General features: G+C 35.1%; 5 protein-coding genes, 1 long non-coding RNA gene and 1 other non-coding gene across 12 annotated transcripts in view; 4 read left to right on the top strand and 3 right to left on the bottom strand.

The window, feature by feature from the left end:
* Window positions 1–64: 64 nt before the first annotated feature.
* LOC108949461 lies at window positions 65–2,213 on the bottom strand. 5 transcript variants are annotated; one of them, XR_003395845.1, is made up of 6 exons: window positions 1,989–2,213; window positions 1,737–1,926; window positions 1,090–1,172; window positions 897–993; window positions 534–632; window positions 65–340 (listed from the first exon to the last, which is right to left on the bottom strand). It is a non-coding gene; the product is annotated as an uncharacterized LOC108949461 (long non-coding RNA). The 5 variants fall into 5 exon arrangements; XR_003395842.1 differs by lacking the exon at window positions 534–632 and having other exon boundaries at window positions 677–993; XR_003395843.1 differs by lacking the exon at window positions 534–632.
* Window positions 939–16,007, top strand: part of LOC104265610 (mitochondrial import inner membrane translocase subunit Tim29-like) — a 17,481-nt gene continuing 2,412 nt past the window's right edge. The window contains exon 1 of the mRNA XM_009859995.3: window positions 939–952. The gene's annotated coding sequence lies outside the window, so the exon portion shown is untranslated. The remainder of the gene's footprint in view (window positions 953–16,007) is intronic.
* LOC100175744 (pseudouridine-5'-phosphatase-like) lies at window positions 2,283–3,256 on the bottom strand. The gene has a single exon (XM_002130725.5). It carries the CDS (start codon window positions 3,146–3,148, stop codon window positions 2,465–2,467), a length of 684 nt encoding a protein of 227 aa, XP_002130761.1. The 5' UTR covers window positions 3,149–3,256; the 3' UTR covers window positions 2,283–2,464.
* Window positions 4,761–4,820, top strand: mir4206 (microRNA 4206). Its single transcript, NR_034602.2, has one exon. It is a non-coding gene; the product is annotated as a microRNA 4206 (primary transcript).
* On the top strand, window positions 5,169–11,533 carry LOC100182727 (sarcosine dehydrogenase, mitochondrial-like). The gene is made up of 16 exons (XM_018811643.2): window positions 5,169–5,503; window positions 5,566–5,744; window positions 5,848–6,027; window positions 6,254–6,403; window positions 6,611–6,787; window positions 6,891–7,020; window positions 7,486–7,663; window positions 7,907–8,048; window positions 8,274–8,492; window positions 8,937–9,162; window positions 9,300–9,447; window positions 9,636–9,740; window positions 9,811–9,959; window positions 10,138–10,300; window positions 10,589–10,696; window positions 11,079–11,533. Exons 1-16 carry the CDS (start codon window positions 5,185–5,187, stop codon window positions 11,230–11,232), a joined length of 2,727 nt encoding a protein of 908 aa, XP_018667188.1. The 5' UTR covers window positions 5,169–5,184; the 3' UTR covers window positions 11,233–11,533.
* Window positions 11,624–13,831, top strand: LOC100185086 (collagen triple helix repeat-containing protein 1-like). Of its 2 annotated transcripts, none has more exons than XM_002130558.5 (6): window positions 11,624–11,846; window positions 12,014–12,163; window positions 12,284–12,370; window positions 12,434–12,519; window positions 12,759–12,865; window positions 13,491–13,831. In XM_002130558.5, exons 1-6 carry the CDS (start codon window positions 11,661–11,663, stop codon window positions 13,637–13,639), a joined length of 765 nt encoding a protein of 254 aa, XP_002130594.2. In that variant the 5' UTR covers window positions 11,624–11,660; the 3' UTR covers window positions 13,640–13,831. The 2 variants fall into 2 exon arrangements, with proteins under 2 accessions (XP_002130594.2, XP_009858298.1); XM_009859996.3 differs by having other exon boundaries at window positions 12,014–12,166.
* LOC100187477 (persulfide dioxygenase ETHE1, mitochondrial-like) lies at window positions 13,456–16,003 on the bottom strand (the record flags this gene model as incomplete). The annotated part of the gene is made up of 5 exons (XM_009860140.3): window positions 13,456–14,115; window positions 14,369–14,485; window positions 14,844–14,933; window positions 15,177–15,306; window positions 15,851–16,003. Coding segments are annotated over 5 exons (573 nt in total), but the record flags the coding sequence as incomplete, so codon positions are not given.

Genomic DNA, 16,007 nt, shown 5'->3' with positions numbered 1-16,007 from the left:
AATATCCTGAACGCGTTTTAAACAATTAACAATGATAAATGGAAGTCGTGAGCATACGGTTTTATAATTCTATGAATGTTCTTTGGTAACTACCAAATGGAACGAGAAAATAGAATGAAAAGTTGTCCCATCTTCTCTTATCCTACTATATGATTTTATACTGCAATAATATTCTACTTTCGCAATTTACTAACCTGTGCACAATAAAGTAAGCATGAACTTTTTGGTTTATCTACTTTCAGGGTTTATGCTCTAGTTTGTACATGGTAAACAAAATTGGGTGAGACGTGCTTCTGTAGGGTTTATATTTGCATTGTTGAGTAAGACCAGTAGTTGAAACCTGTAGAAAGGTTACAATCATTCGCATATGTGTCTGCACAAACATGAAGTAAAAATCTGTCCTTTGTGGTGACTCAAATATGGTATAATATTAGATGTGAGACCACAACCTAAAGTAATTGAATGTAACTTGCTTTATCTTTACGTGGCTGGAAATCACAGTCGTTATAACACAGATGTTCTGTTTTATATACCTCATGTCAGCTTACAAGTTACCACATAATATTTTGGTGGGTAAGCAGCGACGAGCCTTGAACCCTAAACCTCTGGGACAGAGACAGGTGTGCTAACCACTGCGGGGAAAGTAAGGTAGATTTCAATCTAGCAAGTTAAACACCTGCTTCAGTGCTGAGTGATTCCATTGCTCTGAAACCTGCCATGCAACCATTATGCTTATGCACCTTATCCATAACCTGTGCAAATATCTGGTTAACATGGCCACTTGAGCAGTGGATCTGAAATCAAAACTCGCTAACAAATGACACCCTAACCCAGAACCAATAGTTCTATTTTTAAAGCGAATGCAAGTTACATTACATGTGATCCCTGAAGCTTACCTGAAGGTTAACTTTAAATTTCCACTGAGTATTTCTTAATTTTATCAACGCAGTGTGTTTGGTTAATTCAGGCACCGTGGTAAAGTGGATAGCGCACCTGTGTGTAACAAAGAGATTATAAATTCAAGATTCATCGCTACTACCATTGTGGGCGTATGTGACTTTGCCTTTGGGCGAGAGCGGAGACACTTACATAGTTTCTCAATAGAAATTTTGTTTTAGGCTGTTGTAATCTTCTTTCTTTGTTATGCCCTTCACTGTGCAGTTTTCAATGGTCTAAACATAAAACACTTTATGACATTACTAAAGGTAACACATGTAGCCATGCATAATATGTTGGTATGCTAATAGCATAAAGCAAGGAATTTGGATAACCTTATAATAAACGTCCTAGGTTTGTAAACATAGAAATACAAACACAGTTGTTTAATAACAAACACAACATGAGATAGTAATTTGATAAATTTTGCTAGGTCATTAACTAACTGTTTGTTCTGCACACATTTTGAAAATTAAAATTTGGCTATAAATGTCAGCCGACAATTCTGTTACATATAACAATGGGTGGTAAATTTGCATAGAAGAGTCATGGCCAGGATTCTTTTTAAATGCCAACTGATCTATAACTTAAAAACGTTTGTCCGGCGCGGTGGCACAGTGGTTTGCGAGGAAAACTACAGTCGTTATAACACACGTGTTCTGTTTCATACACCTCGTGCCAGCTTACGAGTCACCAAGTATTTTTCATTTTATGTAAACGGCAGATAATTTGGACAGCCCATTAGTGACCATTGGGAGCAATTGCTGTTAAGTGTCTTGCCCAAGGACACATATGCTTACAATGGTAGCAGCAAAGAGCCCCCGTGTTGTAGGAAATATGATTGTTTTTTTCTTGCTAAGTTCAATGTTCCTGTCTCCAACTAGCCTGCATCTTCATCTGTTTCTTCGGGCAATATCTTACTGATCAGATCCCTCGTCTGAAGTTGCATGATCGTTTCAGACTCACTGTGTCTAAAGCTCCACAATATACCTTCATATTAAACATCATGATAAACAAAACTCGATTAAGAAAGTTTTACATCAAATAAAAACCTGCTGTGTGCCAAGTTGTTCCTGATGTGATTTGACTTTTTTCAAGCATGACAACTTTTCCAGCACCGAGTTTAGAAAGATGATAAGCTGTGCTGCATCCAACACTGCCAGCCCCTATGACAACTACATCTGCTTCAGTTGGTATTTTTTTCTTTTTTAAATTTTCAGTTTTTTTCCGGTGTACCAGGAACATCATTTTTAACAATTCGATGTGACAGGAGTGGTTTGAAGGAAGTTCTTATTTTTAAATTTTCAAGGAACTTCTCATGCAATAATAAAAAAGCAAAAATCTACCTTCCTAAGTAATTTTATTACAGCATGTAATTAGTACTTTCGGCTAATAGAGAATTTCATTAAAACTAAGATTTGTAAATTGTAATGCGTTAGCCTACTAACACTACTGAGTAGGCTACTGGATAAAAATTGATTGCGACTGCACAAGATTGTTCATTATAGGATTTGCGCAATAGGCAATACTATTCATCATACGCAGGAAGACCAAAGTCTTCTGGCTTGAAATCCTCTAAACTTTTCAAGGCAACAGTTGCTTTTTCTGTAAGCGTATTTGGAACTCTGTGATCTGGTACCATCACAACTTGCATGCCCGCTTCCACACCAGCGATGACACCATTCGGTGCGTCTTCAAAAACTAGGACTGTTTTAGGATTAGGAGGAAAAGCGAATCTTGAGTTTGTCACATTGTAAGCATCTGGATGTGGTTTTCCATGCTTTACTTCTGGGTCATCCCCACAAAGAACAATGGGATCAAACTGGGAGAAAAACTCTGAATGGTGAGAAGTTTTAGCCACAAATGCAGCCTTGGAAGAGCCGGAACATATTGCAATCGGTATTCCCTTAGATTTTAAATGGCTCACTAGTTTTTTGGCTCCAGGCAGAAGTTTGGATCTAGAAAACACAACGTTCAACTGTTTTCCAAGTTTTTCTTTCCACTGCTCTGTTGTCAAAGGTAAATTTAATTGGTCAATGGTATACTTGGCTGAAGCATCTGGTTTTTGTCCCATGCAATGCATTTTAATTGACCAGGTATACTCTTTTCCATATTCAGAGCATATGTTTTGAAATGCTTCTGTATAAAGATCCTCTGTATTTAATAAAAGTCCATCCATATCAAATATAACATGAGTTACATGACTAAACATATTTACTGTTTATTTTCTACTTAAATATTTACAACCTACTTTTAATAGCTAATACGATTGTCCTATATAGGAATATAACAAATCGCGTAACTACGGTAAATAGAAAAGTGCGTATGGTTTTGGTTAAAAAAGTATGATTTTGTGACAGTTACTAGTACTACTACAGAAAGAAAAAACATAGCCTTTGTTTAGATATATATAGTTATATTATACATACTTTGTGTCTTATTCCATTACGATTCGACTTAAAGGAAATAAATATTTTACAAAAAAAATGCGAAACATGATTGAATCTCAAAAAGTACAGTCCAAAGCGTTTTAATTAAATAATGAAATGTGATACAGTTACATTCTTCTATTTAAACTCTGATTAATTTTTTGTTCAAGAATTCTCCTATGTGTATGTACCTTTGTTTAGATATATATATAGTTATATTATACATACTTTCTGTCTTATTCCATTACGATTCGACTTAAAGTCTTATCTGTAAGTTAGTAAGTTAGTATTCTATGATAAAACACCACATTGTATTGGCGGGAATTTCCCTATTACGGGGTCGCAGTGACGTAGACGTTGACCATAGACACCTTAAAATGTTACAGTCTAATGAGTCTATGCGTTGACGTTGACGTAGTTTATCCACTGTCCAGTCGCGCGTTTTATAGAATCTATCTATGCGGTAACTGGAAATCAGAATAAGTCCGCCACCCAACTTTCACGACAATAACAATATTTTAAAGAAGAAACAATGTATATCCGATAATAACATTCGTAACAGTTTATAATACGAGTTGTCCGTTTAAATTGAATTAAAATGACTTGCAACGATATGTTTTACTTGATCAAATGAGTATATATGCAGGAAATAAATAATCGTCACTAGAAACGATAGTACTGTGCGAAAAAGTAGCGCATATCTGGTAGTCACACTTTTTGCTTTCAGCCTTTTATTGTTTGTTTGTTTTTGTTATGCTATTTTATTTAGGTGTTCGTCATTCGGATCATCATACCAGTAAGAGTTCTCAAGATACAGAGCACATCGAATTACCGTTTCCGCTCGTGCTTACGTCATTTTTAGTACACTGTACCAAGGCCTATACTCAATAAATAATTTTAAAAAGTAGGGAAAATTCTTACCAAAGTAGAGAGGGGAAGATTGGACACCATTTTATTTTCTTGTCCTATGGTATTAAACCAAGCAATTTAATAAACTATAAAACTGTGCTTCCGATAGATTGTCAATTGTTTAAATGAGATGCTTGGATATTATTCATAAAAAACGTCCCGTCTCCCCCCACCCTATATTTAATAGTAGGGTGGGGGGAGACGGGACAAACACACACACAAAAAAAAAACATATTTATATATGGCCTTTACTGTATTGAGAAGGCTATGGTCGCATTGTTTTGGATTGAAATCTGAATGCACAAGAAAAACAATAGCGAGCAACAAAATGAGCAGTTTTGGCAGTTTATTTGCATATTGTTGTGCAAGCCTTCGTGGTGGAAAGAGAACATCCTGTTTTGTGCAAACGAAAAAGCGCGCCTATACAGCATCGTTGCATACATATCTCTACTTTGAGATTGTGAAAGAAGGTTTTAGCAAGTGTACCCTAGGCTACGCATTTAATGAGTAAATTTATTCTTTTACTATATTGAATAGTTTAGTGAGTCAATGCAGTAGACCTTGTAGATGGTAACAATAACACCGTATATATATATATATGTATATATATACCTATGTGTATGTACCTTTGTTTGGATATTGTGCCTTATTCCATTACGATTCGACTTAAAATTCCCCGGGACTTTCCCAAATCGGCATAATCAGTGGCGGGAAAATTTTGCCCCAGATTTACGCAAACGTAGCAAATTAATGTTCATTTAGTTACTTTCCACGAATCTAAGGTAGTTACACATGAAATCCTTATTTTCAGACGTAAATACTTTTTAGAGGACTTGTAATCGTGCAGAACGGACTTACATTAAATATCATTTTATCAAACAGTTATAGGTACACTTGTAATAGATATAGCATGAGTTTGATTTGGAAATTGAACACGGTTTCTTCTTTACAAAAGAAGTTCATTTTAAGTTCGAGATTAAAACTTCCCTCAAACCGACTCTCGTCACATCATACTGTTAAAAATGATGTTCCTTATGAGAGTTCCATACACCGGAAAAAAACTGAAAATTCAATAAAGAACAAAATACCAACTGAAGCAGATGTAGTTGTCATAGGGGCTGGCAGTGTTGGATGCAGCACAGCTTATCATCTTTCTAAACTCGGTGCTGGAAAAGTTGTCATGCTTGAAAAAAGTCAAATCACATCAGGAACAACTTGGCACACAGCAGGTTTTTATTTGATGTAAAACTTTCTTAATCGAGTTTTGTTTATCATGATGTTTAATATGAAGGTATATTGTGGAGCTTCAGACACAGTGAGTCTGAAACGATCATGCAACTTCAGACGAGGGATCTGATCAGTAAGATATTGCCCGAAGAAACAGGTGAAGATGCAGGCTGGTTGGAGACAGGAACATTAAACTTAGCAAGAACAAAACATCAGTTTATAGATTTTCTACAAAACTCAGCGGTATTACTCAATATTTATTCATAAATGAATAATATTTCTAATAGTTAGTGAAAACTGCATAACTTTCACAATAAAAATATTAAAACCCTTTTTTTAAATTCAGTTTGCCAAAACAATGGGTGTGGAGATGCTTCAATTGCAACCAAATGAGATTAATGACATTCATCCTTTGTTAAACACCAGTGATCTGTATGGTGTTATATATTCGCCAGCTTGTGGTACTATGGACCCAGCTACATACTGCATGTCTTATGTAAAAGCTGCTGCAAAATATGGCTTGGAGGTAATGGATTGTAAATACTAATATTGAACAATGTAGGTGTTAACAAACTGTGGTGTTTACTTTTCAAAAAGTCAACAAACCGTGTATTTGCTTTTTCAGCAATACGAAAAAACGTGCTTTGTCAGCAATTTCAAAATCATAATATTACACTTATACTGTTAATATGCCAATGTATTATAAATGGCACCCTGTTTTTTTAATAAAGTTTTGAACTGTTTCTGTTTAGATGATTGAAAACTGCACAGTGAAAGGCATAACTACGAAAGAAGATTACCTTGGCCTAAAAAGAGTGCAATCTGTGGAGACTAATCTTGGGACAATCAAAACAAACAATATTGTTAACTGTGCAGGAGCATGGGCACCTTATATAGCACAGGTTACTTAATGTAATGAATTAGCTTAAATGCTGTTTGGATGTGAGTGTGTTACAGTACCTCTCTGTGCTTTTTTCCATGCCAAATAACAACTGATTTTCTTGCGCTTACGAACTTTCTGCCAACAGATAGCAATGGTTTAATACCAACTGTAAACTGATTTTTATAAATTGCTTAATATGTTAACAATTGGTATTATTCATTTCCAGACAATTAATGAGAATGTGCCACAGCTGGTGTATAAGCATGCTTACGTCGTAACTGAAGCAATTGAAGGCATCCTTAACACTCCAATGGTCAAAGACCATGGTTCAATCTATATAAAGCCACAGGGGAATGCATTGCAATTCGGGGGATATGAAACCAACCCAATTTTGGTGGAAAACGTAAGAAAAAAGCTGCCACTATATGTGTTACTAGAAAAAGGCTATGTTTGTTGCACTGTATATTTGTTTTACAATGCAATATACTAAAAGTTAATTTTCTTAGTTGCCTCAAGATTTTTCTTTTGGTCTTTATGATTTGGATTGGGACATCTTCAGTATCCACACAAATGCAGCCATCAATAGAGTACCAGCAGTGGAAACAACTGGAATTAGATCAACTGTTTGTGGACCGGGTATTAGATTATATAAGTTCTACTAAAATTTCTGCGAATGGAATATATTTGGATTAGTCAAGATACATACAGTAATAGTATGTTGTATCACAATGATGCATTTTAAACCCCCTTTCACATAACTTGAAAATGGAAGGAAGTAACTTATTTATACCTACATGAGGGGTAAGGCCAGTCTTTTTAATACAGGCGTTGCGTTTCATACACCTTGTGCCAACTTATGAATTATATATGCATCTTCGTGGTTAAATATATTTTTTCTACATGACAATTTGGACAACCCATGCGGGTCCAACTGGTTGGAAAACTGCCTTTAAGTTTCCGGTCAAAGGACACCATACTGATATGATGGCAGCGTCAAGCCTTGAACATGTACCCTTTAGTTTTGAGGCGAGCGCGCTAACGACTGTGCTTTAGTGCTGGACAGCAAAAGCTTAGTAAAAGTAATGGGAAACATGTTTTCAGAATCCTTTACACCTGATGGGCAACCAAACATGGGAGAATCTACACAAGTGAGAGGATATTTCCATGGGAGTGGATTTAACAGCGGAGGAATGATGTTGGGAGGAGGAGCAGGAAGACAACTCGCTCACTGGGTCATTCATGGAAAACCTGAAATTGATTTGGTGAACTGTGACATCAGGTTTCAGCATCATATATGTTGTATTATTGTGTTGTCATAAATATATTTTAGCTACAGAATCATATAATAATGTTGTCATATTAGTTTGATCCCCTTACTGTCCATGTTATAACTAATTAAAGTGCAGCGCATTATTCATTTTCACTAACCTTGAGTTAGAAGAAAGTTATCCTTTTTATACTATGTTAAACTGGACATAATTGTACCAGTCTGTTTTAGGATTTAATACGCATTAATTCACAGGAGGCATCCTATAAATCTATCCAACCCAAACAAATGGTTGTTGGAAAAATGCCACGAGAAATTTGCAAGGCGGTACAGCGTTCATTTTCCCCATGATCAAAGTCTTGGTGGAAGAAACCAACGTAAAGGAAGATTGTATCAGGTAGTAAAACTGCACCTGAATTTAAGATTTGGGCAGTAGTGAAGAATACTCCAGTATGGTACACGTTAGGCTGGCGAAAAGTGTTAGAGGTTGGTAGTTAGAGGTGGTGGTATGGGTTTTAGTAGTTACATTTGGCGGATAGCAGATAACGTAGGGGGAGGATTCATCACTATCACTTGGAGTCGAATTAGCTTTAGGTTTACAAAGTGATATTTCATTCTACAGGAGCATGCTGATGCTGGTGCTTTGTTTGGAAATAAGTTTGGATTTGAGCGTCCGGCGTATTTTGTCAAGGACAAAGACGGCCACCCACAATCTAACCTCAATGTGCTTGAATATGATTTCTATCGTGCTTATGACAATAAACCTCATGATCGTGACTATTATTGTGATGAAGTTTTAAAAGATTGTACTTTTGAATTTCCGGAAAAAAGTCATGAGTTGGTAAGTTCCTATTGGCATTTATAATATTTTACAAAAATACATAAAACTTGGTTGCCATGCAACTTACTTTTGCAGGAAGCTTAATTTTATAACCCGTTAGAAAATGTTAGACTGCTTAAAATATTCTTATAGGCGTAGCAACTATGCTTATTTTCCTCCAATTAAATGTAAATGTGTTTTTAGCTGTAAGCGTGTATTAACAACTGTTGTTTTGTCGCTATATCCTGTCTTTTTGTTTAAAATCTTTTTAAATCTTCGCTACCATAATTAAAGAGACAAATAAAATTTATTATTATTATTATTAAAAATTCTACTTTAGGTACTCTTTTTTTAGGCTATATCAGAAACCAAAAACCAGCAGAAATTGTAAAAAAAAAAACTAAATTATAAAGTTTATAGTTATTGTTGTATTCATTAACCTAACTGTCATTTAATCTTGTTAAGATTGGTGACGAATGCATGAAGTGCAGAAACTCAGTGGCTGTGTTTGACTTATCATATATGGCTAAGTTATACATTGGTGGTAAGGATGCCAATCAAACAGTGACAAGGTTGCTTACTAGGGATATAACCAACACCAACAATCGCTTTGTATATTCTCTTATGTTGAATAAAGATGCAGGTGTAGAATGTGATGTTTTGGCTACGAAGATTACAAACAAATCTGGAGGTATTTGGTTCACTACATTAACTGTATGTCATGTACTGATTATTTTAATATAGAAAATGAGAAACTATTTGTATTTGACCAAATATGTTGATATCGACCAAATATGTTAAAACTGTTTGCATTTTATTGATTTTTAGAAACTGAATATTACATAACTGCTCCTACATCCGCTGCCCAACACTGCCATTCTCATATTCAACATTTAATACAAAATGAAAAGTTACATAGCACTGTAGAAGACCGAACGGAAGACATCTCTATCATCAGTGTGCAAGGACCAATGAGGTTTATTTTTTACAATATCTATTTAAACATTTTATGTAGAAAATTGAATGAATGAATGAATGTAACTTACTTTATCCTCGCGTGGCCGGAAAACGACAGTCGTTATAACACAGGTTTAACACCTCGTGCCAGCTTACGAGTTAAATTGTACACATTAAGAAATTTGTTACAAAAATTTTTTTTTGTAGCGGGCATGTGATGTATGAATTGACCAAAGACACTGCCCTGGAAAAGTTAAAATATGCCCAGTGGAAGTCAACTAAAGTTGGTGACAATGAGATAATGCTTGGCAGGTAAGCATCAGGTGTCATATGTAACTTTAACTTTCATTTGCCTTGAAAATAAAATTTATTTCTGTGTTAGGGTGTCATTTGTTGGAGAATTTGGGTTTGAGATCCACTGCTCAAGTGACCATGTTAACCAGATATTTGCACAAGTTATGGATAAGGTGCATAAGCATAATGGTTGCATGGCAGGTTTCAGAGCAATGGAATCACTCAGCACTGAAGCAGGTGTTTTAATTAATTCTTCATTAGTGTTTACTGTCGAATGTATTATTGTATGATATACAGTTTTTTTCATTTGCACTGTCTTTTATTTTAATACGCTGAATTGGCCTGTGAACCTACGCCACCATACTCTGTTACTGTTTCTTTACAAACACATACTAAAAGTTTACCCTTTTCGCAGGATTCCACCACTGGCCTCACTCATTAAATGCAAATATAAACCCCATAGAAGCACGCCTAACCCAATTCTGTTCACCAAGTACAAAGTACTTAGGTGGGGAAGCACTGGAGAGTCTAAAATCCTTACCTAACCAAAAACTTCTTGCTTACTTTACTGTGGACAGGTTAGTTGTAGTGTTTTGGTTTAATGCTAACGCCATCAAGTGTTCGTAAATTGTTAATGTGCACCACTGATCGTCCCGTGTATTGAATTATGACAATGGATTAGGTTTCTAAAAATACAGTAACCGAGTAAGTATGTTAAATAATAATAAACCATTAGAATCTGTATTCATCGACTGTGATGATACTAAGCGTATTAGAATACTACATTAGTTGACTGTGTGAAAATCTGAATACCACATATTGATACAGACTCTTTGAATGTAAAAAATTCTCGTTTTATTTTGTAGCAATGTTCCACTTATCGGCCATGAAATTATTTGGAGAAATAATGATATTGTTGGTTTCCTGCGCTCTTCTGATTATGGGTACTCCCTTGGAACTAACATAGGTTATGGGTAAGTCGTTGCATAAACATACCCGTAAATTATTTTTAAACTAATGGCAAAAAAATAATAAAATGAGCGGTGCCGTAGCACATTTGGTAAGCGCGCCTGCATCTAACCCAGAGGTAGTGGGTTCAAAGCTGTTTGCCACTACAATCATTGGCTTTTGTGTCCTTGGGCAAGACACTCAACAAGTGGTCAATAATGGGTTGTTCAAATCATCAGCCACACAAAAAAAAAATCTCCCTAAAAAAATCACCCACAAAGTAACATACTTGGTACCTCATAAGCTGGCAGTTGGTGTATTTACCAACTGTCATTTTTACCCCACGAGGATAAGATAAGTTCCATTCATTCATTCATTCATTTATTCAAATATAATTTTTTTTCATAGATATGTTACGATTTCATCAGTGACCGACAAGATTATTGAGAGTGGTGATTATCAAATTGAAATAATGGGAGAGAGGTATCCGGCCAAAGCAAGCATTACCACCCCATATTTACCACACTTGTCCAAAATGTTTAAAATGAGAAAATTTACATAACTAGCTGCAGTGTATGATTCAAAAGTTTTTCGCTTACGTGTTTTTTGTTTTTTTTCTTTGCAATGATGCAAATAGATTTCTGATCTTAGGGAACAGACGTAGTGTAGCACATCTAATTAAACATAGAATGCATTATTTTTCCGAGGTTTTTATGCAACTTTGTAGTGTTTTACTTTTAATTGTCGATTCTTCACTTTGTTCTCACTTTTTCAGGTGCTGTGTTTACCTTTTAATTTTGCACATGATATAATTAAATGTTTTCCTACTCGAGTAGTTGTGACTAATAAAATCAATGAGAGTGTTTCATATTGATTCATTGTAGCCTGCACCTGGCCAATTGATAGATAACTTCCTGTTTACCATGTGTAATTGCATAAAGTCTACAGATTTGTTTTTTTGCAGTCATTACCTGAAAGTGCATTGGGAGCATGGGTTTCCTATGCTACTTGCCAGAATTATTATTCCTATGTTGCCTCACATGTAGTGTAAAGGCACCAGCAGCTCTTTTAGGATCAGAAAACTCAGAGCCTGAAGTGGTATCTGTAAGAGATACAAGAGAGACAGTAGAAGAAAGACTTTTAACAGTGGACCGTAATGACAATGAAGTTACAACAGTTAAGTTTTATGTGGCTGCATACAGTGTAAAACTGATCTTTTCCCAAATGTTTAATGAAAACACTTTCATGTCAAAAATAATTTTATAAGAACAACAAATTTAACATGTAGTTAAAAATATTTCATAGTGGTGTTAACTTTGCAAAATTATTTAAACCTTTTTTAGAGTGAAAACTCCACCTCAGTTGTAGAAGCATGCCCAGGTATTGCAGTAATTCAAGGACCTCCTGGTGTGCCTGGTATCCCTGGCTCACATGGAATACCTGGCGTGCCAGGAATTAAGGGAGAAGATGGAGAATGCGACTGCATAGGAAAGGTGGTAGGCCTATATGTATTATTATATTAACATAACATAAAAGAATTACATGATGCAGTTGAAATTAGTTACCTGTTTTGCCTGAAATTGCATATTTCTTAATTGAACTTTAATTTGCAGATTCAATTTAGCACAAAGCAATGCTCATGGAATGACTACAATTTTGCAATGAGTTTAGGACCAATTCAGTCCTGTACATTTAATAAGGTAGAATAATAACACTAGGACTCACTAGATGTTCCAATAAACATGACCTGCTTTATATTCAAGATGCTCTCCTCTACTGCATTAAAAGTTGAGTGGCACGGATCAACTAGAATCAAATGCTTGGACCAGAATCCATGTTGTAATAGATGGTATGTATGTTCCATAACCATCTATATCCCCTTTAAGATCTTATATATTCACAGCTAAAATAATGTGTGTAATATGACCTGTTAGTCACAGCTTGGTTCTGCTAAATCTTTGGCCTACATTTTAATACACAGCCACCTGTCTATACCATTAAACTATGTCCATAAAGCTGTTACACACAAAAAACCCTGACTGTAGAAAAATGACATCAGCAATTTGAATAACTTGGCACGTTATACAGGTACTTCACATTTGATGGGAGTGAATGTAGAGACCCACAACCAATAGAAGGATTGGTGTATGTGGATGATGGTAATGCAACACTTAACATACATCGACATATGAGTGGTAAGAAATCTTTTTTTGATTTCAATAGAAAGGTGATAAATCAATGCAGTGGTTCTTAAAGCCTTTTTAATGCTTTACCTTTTTTAACAAAGATGTTTATCAGAATTACCCGCAATATGTAATACGGCGATTATTTATTAAAAAGCGAAACACAAAAAGTTAGATCAGTTATATTAAATGCAACAGTAGGCCTGCTTTTTGGAAACAAATTGTTCGCTGTCTGGTAAAGTACTACAATTGGCATAATTTTTCTGTCTCGTCAACTGATGTCATTTTTAATTGGTAGCTCATTTACCCTGTAAATACGAAAAACTTACCCCAAGGGGTAAATTTACCCCAATTTAAGAAACGCTAAACTAATGTATCTTTATGTGGCAAAATAACGACAGTCATAAACACTGTTGTTCCGTTTCATACACATAATGTCTGCTTACAAGTTACCACATATGTAATAACCCGTAAGGTTCCACTGGGTTTAAGCAATTACCAGGTAATTGTGTTTCTTAAATACATATATTTCAAAATAGCATTGTCACATCTTGAAAACATACTCTCTATGCCAAACACACTGACCATTAAGCCACAGCAGCTGACTGTACTTTTGATTTATTGTATTTTGTTCCAGTTGTTGGTTTATGCACTGGATTAAACCAAGGTCTTGTTGATGTGGGGTTCGCCATAGGTAATTGTGATGGTGGTTATGTGAGAGGATATACAAGAACAGGTTGGAACTCAGCATCCAGGATTATAATACAGGAAATACCTGTTAATTGACTTGTAGGTTTGTCAGTTTGTAAATTACATCACTTTAGAAATCTCATTTTGCTTAAAAAACATATTGTAGCATGTGTAGATATGTGCAGTTAATTTTTTTACTCCTTTTATCCAAAAAGCAAGGTATACAGTAACATAGTATCGTACTTTGTACATAGGTATTTGAAGAATAAAATACATGTATTTATCATACAGAGTCGCTGTATCAATGATTTTTTTAAAAGTGCATGCTTACAGTTATTTGAGGCGGCAAGCAATTTACAAAGCTGGGAAAATTAAATATGAAAAACACAGAACAGAGAGAGAAAATTTAAAGTACACTTTCAAAGCATTGCGTTACTAAGGAAAGTTAAAAATGAAACAATTTAAAAAACAACAACCCCGCTGCATATCTTATTTGTTCAGAATTTGTTCACTTCCAAGTAATGCCTGTCGACTTATTTCCCCACATTTAAGATTTGCAGGAACAGAAACATCTATAAAATATAAATTTATGCAATGCTGAAGAATTTGCTTGGAAATAATTTACAACAATTACTATTGGTTAAGGCAATGCAGCATATAACACTTCATTAATAACATGCCATTTGACAGTTTTTTTAATATGTAACAACAAGAGCCAGGGCAAATATTTGGTTTCTGATACTTGGAGCTGAACGGCATCAGCTATTTTCGTAGCAAAGTCAACATAAGCCTGAACTGTATATTTATAGCTCTGTATATAATTACCTATTAGTTTTGGATATGCAAGATTAAGATCTTTCATAAATTTGACAAATTTTTCTTTACTTAAAGTTAACCTAGGGTTCAGAATTTTTTCCTCTGCCACTGTTGTTACTGAGAAACCTGTGGAAAAAACAAATAATATACTATTTTAAAATCCTACTAAGGTAACAGTTAACATACTAATACAGTCACCTTGGCAAATTGGTTAGCGTGCCTGTCTGTAACCCAGAGGTAAAGGGTTCAAGGCTTGTCGCTGCTACTATTGGGGGCGTGTGTCCTTTGATAAGACACTTAACGGCAATTGCTTCAACCCAGTGGTCACTAATGGGCTGTCCAAATTACCAGCCATAATAAACAGTTTAAAAATAGTGTCTATGAATTTCTGCTTGTTTAGCTGGCTCTATTATTAATAAATTTGAAAACAAATAGCAATGAAAGCAATACTAGTTGCAGTACAGGTAGTAATGAGTAACATTACCCATGTAATCATGTCCAGGGTAAAGTTGGAAGTGATCTGGTAACGTGAATATCTGATTATGTACAGAATCATACAGTGTTTCAGAATTTCCTGTAAAAAATTCCGAACTAGTTAACGAAGTCATAGTTTTATATACTAATACTAACAGAGAACATTCTTTTTTTCCTAAAATGCTAATTTCTTATAAATTTCCCAAAAATTCTCATTATCTCTGAAAAAATCTTATATATATATAATATAAATATTACACAGGACTTGCTAAAATACATTGCAGTTTTTTTAACACAGAAGATCTGTGATTAAGGAAACATATTTTATATACCAATTACTAACCCTGCTGGAAGTCAGTTCTACCACAAGCCCTTATAAGCAATGCATCTCCAGTGAAGGCAATAGCATGTTCTGGTAGTACATAAGTCATACAACCTGCGGTGTGGCCGGGGGTGGCTCTACAATCAACAACCTATTAAAGCATAATGGGGTTCTATTATATTCTATATGGGTTAGATTGAATAGAGATTGAATGGCGATGTCAAAAGGATTTAGGCCAGAGTTTGCCCATTACCTCAACACTTAGCAGTGGTTTTCAACCGGTGTTCTGTGGACTGCTGCCGGGCCGCGTCAATTTTCATATAGGTCAGCCAAATACATAACAACTTTATATCATAATTTCGAAATGTAAGAAACTTCAATAGAACCATGCTTGGTATCAAAAGGACGACAGCAAAGTTTTCATTTATTGCTTTTAAGTTGCTCACTTTTGTTGTAATTACATTTTGGTTTGATTTTATTTTTTAAAGGGGTCCACCGGCCCGCAAAACATGTTTTAAAATTTTACTGGTCCATAAGCTAAAAAGGTTAAAAAACCACTAGCCTATAGGTCAAGTTTAACTCTTAACATATTTTCCTAAAACTTAACAAATTTCACTAAAAATACGCAACATTTTATTTCATTTATATAAATATGTATGTTAATACTAACAGTTAATCTACCCCTAAACATTCACCTGTTCACCAAACATAAATGAGTCTCCATGTTCCACAAACATGTCTGCTTTGGCACCAGATGTTCGAGAAATCACCGATTTAATATTTGGAATTTTTTCCTTCAGCATACCAGTTCCGGTTACGTGATCAGCATGTACGTGGGTGTTTACTGTTAAA

This window comes from Ciona intestinalis, chromosome 4 (genome assembly GCF_000224145.3).
Source record: "Ciona intestinalis chromosome 4, KH, whole genome shotgun sequence".
NCBI classification, from domain to species: Eukaryota; Metazoa; Chordata; class Ascidiacea; order Phlebobranchia; family Cionidae; genus Ciona; species Ciona intestinalis.
The sequence above is the reverse complement of the archived record's forward strand: the minus strand, read 5'-3'. Positions and strand labels throughout refer to the sequence as shown.

Bases quoted from the DNA above. Each gene is read 5' to 3' on its own strand.
- LOC100175744 (XM_002130725.5), bottom strand. From the start codon at position 3,148: ATGTTTAGTCATGTAACTCATGTTATATTTGATATGGATGGACTTTTA.
- LOC100182727 (XM_018811643.2), top strand. From the start codon at position 5,185: ATGAGTTTGATTTGGAAATTGAACACGGTTTCTTCTTTACAAAAGAAG. The intron at 8,049-8,273 runs GTAGTAAAACTG...TTCATTCTACAG, and splicing joins GTAAAGGAAGATTGTATCAG to GAGCATGCTGATGCTGGTGC. The intron at 9,741-9,810 runs GTAAGCATCAGG...TTTCTGTGTTAG, and splicing joins AATGAGATAATGCTTGGCAG to GGTGTCATTTGTTGGAGAAT.
- LOC100185086 (XM_009859996.3), top strand. From the start codon at position 11,661: ATGGGTTTCCTATGCTACTTGCCAGAATTATTATTCCTATGTTGCCTC. The intron at 12,371-12,433 runs GTAGAATAATAA...TTTATATTCAAG, and splicing joins AGTCCTGTACATTTAATAAG to ATGCTCTCCTCTACTGCATT. The intron at 12,520-12,758 runs GTATGTATGTTC...CACGTTATACAG, and splicing joins AATCCATGTTGTAATAGATG to GTACTTCACATTTGATGGGA.